The following is an 11,598-nucleotide window of genomic DNA, read 5'->3' on the forward strand; positions in this document are numbered from 1 at the left end:
CGTTGTTCATAATAGCTTGATCAAGAAGAACGGTAGCTTATCAAGCTGGCCTCTATAGAGAGATAGTTGTCTTTTAATTGGTTGTTCTCATTTGTCAACTTCACCTACTTGAATTTATAAAAATTCAAAAAATATTAGATCATTTGTATAACTGCGTTTCCCGGGAAGCAAGAGCAAGATCAAATATTACTAAACATAAAAACCAAGATATATTCTGAAGAAAGTGCCATATTATCTTCCATTGTCTGACTCGGGCGCATAGAGGACGATGGAGCTCCGGACATTGCGAACAGAATCACTCCATACCAGCGAACCCGTCCACATGATATCTCCCTTGCTCCTATCCGGGGCATCAACCACCACTGTGAATGCTTGCTTCCGGAGAGAGTCCGTGAAAGTGAGTACGTCAGGATCGACTCTAATATTTAGCCCGTCTCCAGAAGCAACCGTGGCCTTGAACACCGAATTAGAAGGCCCCACGTTAGTGACAGTCCTATAGAAAACTATTTGAGATGGATCGTCTCCGCCATCAGCCATGAAATGCTGCATGGTTGGGTAATTGATTCCGTCAGATCCCTGCGTCTTGCCCAGCTGCGAGCAGTTGATTTTTTCATCAGTTATTTGCTGCAGCTGCTCAGTAGTGTACCCTTCGTCGCATAAGAAGCGGATGTAAGACATCTCGTCTACATCGTAAACAAGACCAGGGTCGAGAGCTTTCACAGGATCAATTTGACCAGCACCATAGTTGAATTCGCGACCATAAGTTGAGGTATTGTATGATTCATCCTTCATTTCCATGGCTGCAAGATGAGCAACAGTTAGATTAGCAAAAATCGGCATCGGCGGTGCGCAGTAGAAACTTTACTGGCGATTTCGGTTTTCATAATACCTGTTGTCATAAGAGCAGACTTGATTGCAGCTGGGGACCAATCAAGGTGGAAGGACTTGACATAGGCTGCGGCACCGGTAACATGAGGGCAAGCCATGGAAGTTCCAGATATGATGTTGTAGTTAACAAACCGATCATCATACTTGGATTCGGTTACTGATGTCAACATAGTATAAGCAGCCAAAATGTCCACACCAGGAGCACTAATGTCCGGCTGTTCATGTAAATCTCAATCATGAAAAAGTGAAGAAGTGAACTTTTAAAGAATGAAGAAATGAAAAGTCGCACCGCGAGGGAAGATCTCTCTACCGACCTTGAGAATCTTCGAACTTAAGTAATTGGGACCTCGAGAGGAGAAAGATGCCACAAAAGGGGCAGAGGCAGAGACAATTTCTGTTTTTGATATCTCGGCCTCGTGAGTTCTGCAAATAGCAATCCATCGTCATTCTTCTCGGATATTTGACTCAAACAGTGAAACATTAAAAACGTCAGCTTCAAGTATAAGGATTATAAAAATGAAGATGGCAAGCAATGAATACCCAGTAGAGTTGAGGTATGATTGGACCTCGTCATCAACTAAACCATTGACAATAGCGATTGGTCCCGCGAAGGTGAAGGCAGTATCTGGATCGAGACCACTCAGTGACCAAAGAACCCCCGCGCCACCGTATGTTTTAACAGTTTCAGTTGGGCCGTTTGATAGTGGAGCACAATACAAAATCTTTCCTTTTACCTTGGTCTCATCCAGAGTGTCGAAATCGCAGTAACTGAAACAACAATGAATTACTTTGAAGAATTCGGCAGTGCAGATGAGATTAAAGAAATCAAGACCATTAATTAGTTCTATCTTCTATAACTGCCTTTTTCTTACTCTTGTACGCCCTGAGCTATTGCATCTTCGGTTGCGGCATCTGCTGCTCTGATAAGAGGCTTCGTACCCGAAGAATCAGTGTTGATCGTCAATTGCTGTTAACACACTACAAATGTCAAGCAACAGAGATTTTATTAGGTACGAACATAAAACTGAGTATCTTACGGTGACTTCCTCTTTGCCGTTGCCCAGCTTCAATCTTGTCTGGAATTTTCGGTCTATCGTGTTTGCAGCTACAGTCAAGATCCATGGAGCAACATTGACGACAGACCAAGACTCTCCAGAGTTACCAGCGGAGCAGGAAGTAACGATCCCTCGTTTCATGGCATGGAAGGAGCCAATGGCGATGGGGTCTTCGAAGTAGTTCACAGGGGCATCCAGACCAAGCGAGAGTGAAATTATGTCAACACCGTCATGAATAGCATCATCGAAAGCAGACAATAAGTCTACGTCGTTGCAGGAGATGTCGGTCCAGCATACTTTATAAACGGCCAAGCGAGCAGACGGCACTGCACCGCGGGCAGTGCCTTCAGCAATGCCGTAGAGGCTTGCTCCTGTGACGGAGTCCCCTGCAGCAGTTGATGCAGTGTGGGTTCCATGTCCTTCAACATCAGCTGGAGATAAAACATCGCCGCTCACTTCATCAGATTCGGCACGGTAAAACTTCGCTCCAACGATCTTGCTGCCAAAGAAAAGACAGTTGTGTGACAAGTGCGCCAAGCGATAACCAGAGAGAGAGAGAGAGAGAGAGTGGAAGTTGAAATACTTGTTGCAGCCTGCAGTGAAGTTGGTGCCAGTTACGCAGTCGCCCTTCCATCTGTCGGATGGAAGGGGCGACATTCCCTCGTCGCTAAAGCTGGCAGAATCTGCCCAGATTCCTGCAAGTATAGAGCAAAACCGTGTTAATGGCGTACCTTCGATTCCTCTTCCAGTCACTTCACCCCATAGCCATGCTCCATTTTTTATTTTTTTATAGAAGAAGATTAAATCATCGAAAATATAGAAATATTCCTTCTTAAATGGTTCCCAAGCTACCTGTATCAAACATTCCAATGATGACATTGCTCTCTGCCGATATCTTCCTTTGAACAGTTTCGGGGAATCCTAAGAAATCCCATGATCTTGTTGTATGAAGCTTGCGTCGCTGGCTAAGGAACACTGAAACGACACCATTTTTCTCTGCATGTTTCAAACAGAACAGAGGGGCGTTTCTTAAGTTCTTGTTTGCACTTCAAATAATGTTTTCCTCTTATCTCAGAATCCGATTAATAATTGATTAAAGATGAATTAAAAATAGAACTATTACCCGATAAACTCTTGGCTTCCTCCGGGCGTAGCTTCGCTGCAAAACCATTGAAGCTCTTGCTGTAGCTGTAAACCAACGATTCCTTTGCGAGGCTATTTCTAAAAATAAAAATAAATACAAAATAAAAAATCAGCTTGCCACGCTGTAGATATATTAAAGCTTGAGTTAAACTTAATGGCAGGCATCGGATGTTCATACTCTCCTAAAACTGAAGTAAGAAGATCATGGTGGGCTTCAGTCGCAAGCGTTGACTTCGTATTTGACACATCGCCCATGTACACAATGTACGTCTGAAGTGAAAGAAGATGGCAGCATTGTTTCAATCAGTGTTTTGTTATTTCAGATGAGAAAAAAGTGCACTCGAACAAAAAAAAAAAAAAAAAACTCAAAATGTTTCGATCTACAATCAAAGCATGAAGCATGTGACGGAATCTTGAACCTACCTTCCTTTCATTGACGCTGTCGGCATTGCCATGGTAAAATGGCAGCTGAAAAGAGATAAAAAGGAAGAAGAAAAGTGCTACAGGTGTCTTCATCGGAAAATAGCAAGTAAAAGATCTCCTTCTGGCCTTCTTCCTCTGTTCTTCCTCCTTATATATCTCTCTTTCTTGATAACGATCATTGTTATCACCTATTCACTTCAAAACAAATCTAGTTGCAATCTGAGTATCGATAGCTCTTATCAACAGATACGTTATGTTATGAACTTCTCTTATTTGTTACGTGAAGAGATGAACTACCTATTTGTAAACACTAAAATTTTGAAACAATTCTACTACTATTAGAATTCTACTGCTATTGAGATACCGAGGAACTGATGGTTAAAAAACGAGAGGCACTGATGGCGCCCATTTGAGCACAGGCGTCAATTTTTCGACGAACGCCGAAAGACGCCGGAGTCGTGGCTGCTGTGTGCGCCGTCATTAGGAAGGTTCTCGGAAGAGCGAAGCCAGGTCGGAAGATCGAAGAAAGAGCATCGACTGTGCTCTCTGCGCTCGTCGGCCGACGTTTTTCGCATCGGGTGCGCCGCGCGTCCGAGGCAGACGTCACGCGGCATATGCGACAGCAGGAAATCTTTCCTGTGGGTAGTAAGAGACGCGGCCAAGAAAGACCTGCTGGAGGGGCTCGAATAGGAGAGCCTGAGCTTCGGCTTCCCTGTCATCGCCGTCCCACAGTGGGGACACCAGACGACCGACGCCAAGTTTCTAGTCGTCGTCTAGGTATGCTGTCGGATTACGACGGCGGCCGGCGAGGGCACTCCCTCTCTGTGCATAGGTTGAAGACGACCTCCCAAAAACCAAAAAAAAAAAAAAAATCGAAATCATATGGAAAACTTATTTAATTTCCGAGTCGGACCGCTCAATCGACTCGACCAAGAGTAAGCCGGCCGACTCGGTTCACGTAGAATCTTTTCGTGGGTTGAGCGATGATTCGAATCAGCGCACCTGATTTTGTTCAGGCGGCATTGATCATTAGGTCATCTCATCTAATGTGTTATCATTGGATTACATTTGAAGACATTTAAATTTCAGGAAATATTTTTTTAATGCATTTTCTCTTTTATTCGACCATTCAATCATGGCTGAGATAGTGGTTTCGCATGTTTCATACCAAATGATTTTTTATATTGGATCATACGTGTGTAAATTAAATTATATATAAGTATCTTTCATTATATTTCACTTACATTAAATTAAAAACAAAAATTAATTACCAATTTATTCAATTAATGTTTAAAAAATATTTTATTTATTCAATTATATTTTTCTATAAATTGAAGATAATTTTTCACGTATATTTATTATCTCATTTCCTCTATTTTTATACCTAAATCACATATTAAGGCAATGAAGGTAACTAAGTAGAGGGTTGTTATACATGAAAAGTTAAGTATCTCTTGAGAGGTATAAGGCCTGATTAGTTGCAAAAGGTTACATCAAAACCTTTGGAATTGATTATTTTGAAGTTTTTTCTCTTATTGCAGAGGAGTCAATTTCAATTTTAGTAGTTGCAGTTGCTTATAGGCATACTAGTAACGTATGAAAACTAAAGTTAGGCAATTTGTGGATTGAAACAAAGTCATTGAATATGGTTTGAAAATTTTAATAGTATTATTATGAATTTTGACTTTACTAAAACTAGTTTGGATCACTCTATTTGAAAAGACAATTTGTGACAGTTGTGTTAATTGTTTATGTTGATGAAATTATCATATTTGGAAAAGATTGTAATGGAATTGCTCGAGTTAAGTTTTATATTATGTAGCCCTTTTAAACCAAATATTTGTGATCACTGAAGTATTGGTTTGAAGATCCCTATCGACATAGTTTTGAAATAAGAAACACTTAATTTATTAATTATATACATTAAGTATGCCTTGCATGCAGCTCCAAAAAAACAATTAGGAAAATTTCTAGTTGCATATTTGTTTCAAGGGTCATGATTCGTCCCAATGATGCACATATTAAGGGAAGTAAGCAATTTATACCAGAAAACACACAATTTGAATGGTCAAGCAACACTATTCTTCCTTTCAAACTCATTACATTAGAGAGCAAAAAGAAAAGTCTTTATTGAAGATCATTGGCCCAAACATCAAAATGGTCAACTCAAAAAGAGGCATCAAGAGTAAAATGGGAAAAGGGGTCGACCACATAGAAAGAAGTTTGACCACTTCAGTAGGAGAGTTTAAGTCTTAAAGTGTCAAACTCTCAAGGAGCTGACTATAGGGAAATGGGTTGGTTGTATGAGTGAGAGAAATGAAAAATTGAAGTATATAGTGAAAATGAGTGGACGATATTCAAAAGGAGTCAACTACATTAAGTAAGAACAGAGTCAAGCACTAGAAACAAGTTTTGAGATAAGGAGTTAACCCTTTCAATAAGAAGAAAGGAAAATATCTTAAGGGTAAAACAAGGTGAAAGGAGTCCATCTGTTTGTGTTTTCAATGGCAGTTTTGGGAGCTATAGGTTTCCAAATTTTACAAGTAACCTATTGTTGTGTGCAACATAAAAAATAGAGTTTGATTAATAGTTTTAATTTTTTTTACTTATTTTAACCTATTTTTATAAATAACAAAAAGTCATTTCATAGTCATAACGGCTAACATTGGAGAGCTTTTTGTTAACCCCAACATGCCCCAAACATGTAGAACTCTTAGTATTTTTCCAAGCCCCCTAAGCCTTCACACACAATTTTGAGAGTTTGTGTCTCCTCCAAGGCTTAAGAGGAAGTAAAATTTAGAAGTTGAGTTAAGTATATTTGAGTTTTTACATTTAACGTATTTATTTACTTAGAATCTCTAATGCTAGAGAATCATAATTTGTACTTTGGTATATAATATTTACTCTAATTTGATTTTGAAGGGGCTTTTGCATAGCTATTATAATTTAGGAGGTGAGTTTTAAAAAATCCAATTATTTGCACTTACTGTGAAACCAATTGATTATATTTGGTTGAGTATACTAGGCTAGAGTTATTACACTCTAAAATCACTTATCAAATTTGAGATAACTACTCATAAATTGTAATTTGAAATTATTTAACTAATTGAGTTGCTTTGTGTGCCCCCTATTTGAAAAACGAATCCCAAATCCATTATTTAGTTTTTATTTTAAAAATCAGGATATTAAGTACTATGTGAGTTGTTGTCACATAAGTAAGGCTCATAGGATTGGGTGGGTTTATTATTTGTACTTGAATTGTGATAACTACCTATACTAAAGGGTTTTATAATTGGGTTGAATTACAAGCAAAGTACCCATACATCATTTGGTCAAAACCTTGGTAAGGTTAGACCATTCTCACCTCAATCAAATTGAGAGTAGCATGTGAGGTAGAAGAGAAGATGTTTTTAAGCTTTGGTTACTGATGTGAGACATAAAATCTTGTGAAGGTAGGTTATGTTGAAAATCTCTTTGTTGGGTCTTTGTTGGTGTGCCTAGTGAGCTACTTCAAATCTATGTGTGGATCTAGGCTTGTATAGAATAGTTAGTTAGTTTTTGTAGTCATACGTGACGGTGAGTTTGTAAATTGATCGTTGTGGCCAATTGAGTGGTGCAACTCCCTATATGGGTAACATTGTGATTAGCCTTAAAGACAATTTGTTGTAAGTGTCATTTGACTACCCTAACATAGTGAATTAACTCCAAGGTATAAACACTTTGGGAGTCAATTGACAATCCAAGATACTATTGGATTATGAACCATTATAAATCGTCATATTTTCATTTTGTGATTATATGAATGGTTTTGTTTTTACTACACAATTAAAAGAAATTGTGAACACACTAAAAAGTCAAATACAAGGGACAAAAAAGTTAACAAACCTATTCACCCATCTAGATTTGACCTAACATAAAGTACTCGCTTGGCATTGAAGTAGCAAGAAGCAACGACGACATCTACTAGCTGAAACAGGTTTATTAGGGGTAAAGCCAATTGACACCCGTTGAAGGTCGCCATGAATTGCACAATGAGTCAAAGCCAGCATAAAAAAATAATTATAGTACAAAAGATTGATTTGAAACTAATATATGTCGTTGTTACAAGACTAGATAGTATATTTACAATAAGTTTGGTAAGCCGGTTTATGGATAAACCCCAAAAATTTTATCTTAAAGTAGTGTATAAAATTTTCAAAATATTTGAAGAGATCTCTAAAAAAAGAGTTGTTTTATAAAAAGAATGGCCATGTGATAATTAGTGTTTCTCAAATGTTGACTATACAAGGTTGGGTCTTGAGCTGATAAGAGATTTATAAATAGATATTGCATATTTGTGGGTGGTAACTTGTGTATTGAGGAATTAAGAAACAAATAGTGGTGACATGGTCAAGTGAAAACATTATGTATCGAGCTATGACACATATTGAATATGAGATGATGTGGACAAAATCATTATTTGGGAATTTTTTCTAGTTGAGATTTATATTACCACAAGTAATTGAGTTTTACATGTAAGAATAAAACGCATCAAACTAGACCACCAATTTATCATAGATGCAGTAATGAAAGGCATGAAATCTCCACTCCACATGTTCGGTCACCAAATCACCTTGGTGAATTTTTTTACTAAAGGTATGTATAATAGTTTTTGTAACTAGCCTAGTTTACTTAATATTTATGTATGCTCCATCTCGAGGGGGAGTATAAGAAAATTAGAGAATTTAGGTGTTATTCATACTTGTTAAATATCTTTATTCATACTGCATGTACATTTGAGAGACTACATGCTTGTACCAGGTTATAATTGTTATTATCTACCTCTTGAGAATAAGAATAAAAGGGAGGAGGACAACTACCATTCTAATGCGGTTCCCATCAAGGTTTCCTTCTCCTATTTTGTTCTCCATGCCTTCTTCTTCTTTCTTCTTCCTTCTTCCTTCTTCCTTTACTTATAAACCCTAACTCCTCTATCTTTAATATTTGATTCTTGACAGTTAAACACCCATTAATCTACATAAAATTATCGTTTTAAATTGTGGTCATTGAAAAATCGGAGGAGAGAGAGTTATCTAACGTGCTTCATATCTTCTCTACCTCTTCTCTGGGCTCGACTTTTCTCTTTCAACCTTTTCAATTAGTCTTTTGGACAAAACAGTTGTAAATCATCAGAGATCAGCACAAGCTGCACATGAAGATTTGTCCTTCATTGTACGAGTAATCCATTCGAATGCGTCATGTATGACTAGTTTTCACTGGGAAGCTAGAAAGGAGCATTACTAGAACAAGTAAACAAGACTATAAGAAGTGCCGGTTATCTTCCATTGGTTGGCATATCCGCATAGACGACGATGGGGATCCAGACCTTGTGAACCGAGTCATTCCATACTAGGGATCTCGTCCACATGACGTCTCTGTTTCTACCCCCAGGGACCTCAACAACCACTTTGAATGGTTTCTTCTGGAGAGAGTCTGTAAAAGTGAGTTTGTCAGGATCGACTGTTATATTTAGCCCGTCTCCAGATGCAGTTGTGGCCTTGTACACCGAATTAGATGAACAAGAAGAAATTGTAAAGATTAAGGGGCTATTTGGAACCCACAGAAAAAAACAGGCGGGGGACAAGCATCATACCCGGAAGAGTTAATAATTTCTCTTCTCTTTTTCTCCTCTTTTGTTCTTTTTTTCTTCTCTTTCTCTTCCTTTTCTTTTGTTTTTTCTCCACTTACTGCGTGGGAAAATCTCTCAACTCACCTTGAGAATTTTTGAACTAACGTAATTGGGACCTCGAGAGGAGAAAGTTGCCACAGTAGGGGCAGAAGCAGTAACAATCTCGGATTTGCATATCTCAGCCTCGTGAGTTATGCAGTGAGCAATCCATCATCAATGAGGATAAGACAAATGTAATTGAATAGTGAAACATAAGAATCGACAGCTACAAAAATCAGGATTACAAGAATTGAAGGACAAGCATACGTACCCGGAAGAGTTGAGGTATATTTCAACTACGACACCAACGGCAGGAGTGACAGCAACTGTTGGTGCACTGTGGCTGAAGGCAGTGTCTGTGTGCTTGAACTTGTCTGGTGACCATATGGCCGCCGAGGCACCATATGCTTTGATAGGTTTAGTTGGGTCGTATATTGGTGTCTTGCAATACACAATCTTTCCCTTTACCTTGTTCTCATCCAGAGTCCTGAAACCGCATGACCTGAAAAGAACAATGGATTACTTTTCGGCTATGCCGGTGAGAGATTAAGGGTCATCCGTTCTCTGACTTCTTCTTACTCTTGTATGCCCTTGGATATTGCAGATTCGGTTGCGGCATCTGATCCTTTAATTAGAGATTGCGTACCCAAAGAATCAGTGTTGATCGTCCAGTGTTGTTCAATCCATAGAGATTTCCGCAGAGATACTCACAAATTAATGTCTAGCAATATCCAATATGTGATATTTTTGAAGCATAAGAAAAGAAGAGAAGGTTAGGGTGTCTTATACAGTGATCTATTCTCTACCATTGCCTAGCTCGAGTCTTGTCTGGAACTGTCGGTTCATCGTGTTTGCAGCAACAGTCAAGATCCACGGAGCAACATTGACGACAGACCCAAAGTCTCCAGAGTTACTGGCGGCGCAGGAAATAAGGATCCCACGTCTCATGGCATGGAAGGACCCAATGGTGATGGAGTCTTGGAAGTAGTCCAAAGGGATATTTGAACAAAGTGAGAGTGAAATTTTGTGAACACCATCATGAATAGCATCATCGAAAGCTGCCAATATGTCTGTGTCGAAGCAGCCTACAACCCAACATACTTTATACACAGCCAAGCGAGCAAACGACACTGCACCGCAGGCAGTGCCTTCAGCAAAGCCATAGAGGCTTGCTCCTTTGACAGAGACCCCGGAGGCAGTTGATGCAGTGTGCTTTCCATGTCCCAAAGCATCAACTGGTGATGCAACGTCGCCTTCCAAGGGATCAAATTCGGCATGGTAATACTTCGCCCCAATGATCTTGCTGCCAAAAAGAGAAATATATGACAAGTGCGCTCACAATACGGTACTACTGGGGAGAGAAAGAGAGATGATCAAATACTTGTTGCAACCAGTGAAATTGGGGCCAGTCTCGCACTGGCCCTTCCAACGGAAGGGAACTGGCAACATTCCTTCATCGCTGAACCTGGCAGTATCTGCCAAGATTCCTGCAAATATAAAGCCTCAACCGTGTTAATGGTGCACCTTCATTCTCTCTTCCCGTCTCTTTACCCTACTTGCATGCTCCGTTCTTTTTTCTTTTATCGAAGCAGATTACATCATCGAATGTAAGGAAATCCTGCGTAAATGGTCCCCAAATCTACATGTATCAAGCATCCTGATGGTGACATTGGTCTCTGTCGATAACTTCCTTTGAACAGTTTCAGGAAATCCTAAGAAACCCCATGAACTTGTTGTAAGAAGTGGTCATCACTGGCTAAGAAATACCGAAATGACACCAATATTTCTCTACACATTTCAAACAGAACAATTACATATTTCTTTATGTCATCTAGAGGTTACATGTGTTTCAGAATATTAATAATGAATAAATGGTATAAAAAATAAAGTTATTCACCTGATAATCTCCTCGCTTCCTCTGGAAGGAGCATCGCTGCAAAACCATTAAAGCTCTTGGTGTAGTTGCGCACCCATGATTCCTTTGAGAGGCTCTTTCTGCCAAGAAACAGAAATAATCAGATTGCCACACTGTAGATTAATGTAAAGGCGTAACCGTAAAAATCATTGTAGGCATTAGTTTTTACTCACTCTCCTATTATTGAAGTAAGAAGATCATGGTGGGCTTCAGGCGTCGACATCGTATTGGATGTACACAATATACGTCTAAAGTGAAAAAAGATGACAACACCAACCAGTAATTTCAAATGAGAAACAAGTTCAGTAAAAACAAACCAAAATTATTCAATCACTATTCAATGCACGACACATGTAACGGAAGCTTGAAGCTACCTTCCTTTCAATGACATTGTCGGCATTTCCATGCTTGAATGGCAACCGAAGATACACAAAGAGGAAGAAGAGAAGTGCTACAGATGTCTTCAT

The 11,598-nt window shown here is 39.2% G+C and overlaps 1 protein-coding gene across 1 annotated transcript; it reads right to left on the reverse strand.

Annotated features, from left to right (window-relative positions):
- Positions 1-231: 231 nt before the first annotated feature.
- LOC137958578 (subtilisin-like protease SBT4.14) lies at positions 232-11,598 on the reverse strand. Its single transcript, XM_068805644.1, has 11 exons — positions 11,506-11,598; positions 3,265-3,356; positions 3,067-3,164; positions 2,796-2,939; positions 2,527-2,638; positions 1,926-2,442; positions 1,761-1,855; positions 1,429-1,656; positions 1,203-1,311; positions 890-1,103; positions 232-800 (listed from the first exon to the last, which is right to left on the reverse strand). Exons 1-11 carry the CDS (start codon positions 11,596-11,598, stop codon positions 232-234), a joined length of 2,271 nt encoding a protein of 756 aa, XP_068661745.1.

The sequence above is a fragment of the Aristolochia californica genome, unplaced genomic scaffold (assembly GCF_029961685.1).
Source record: "Aristolochia californica isolate CCGP_79_NKW_82.1479 unplaced genomic scaffold, dmAriCali1.0.hap1 SCAF_3, whole genome shotgun sequence".
Classification (NCBI taxonomy): Eukaryota; Viridiplantae; Streptophyta; class Magnoliopsida; order Piperales; family Aristolochiaceae; genus Aristolochia; species Aristolochia californica.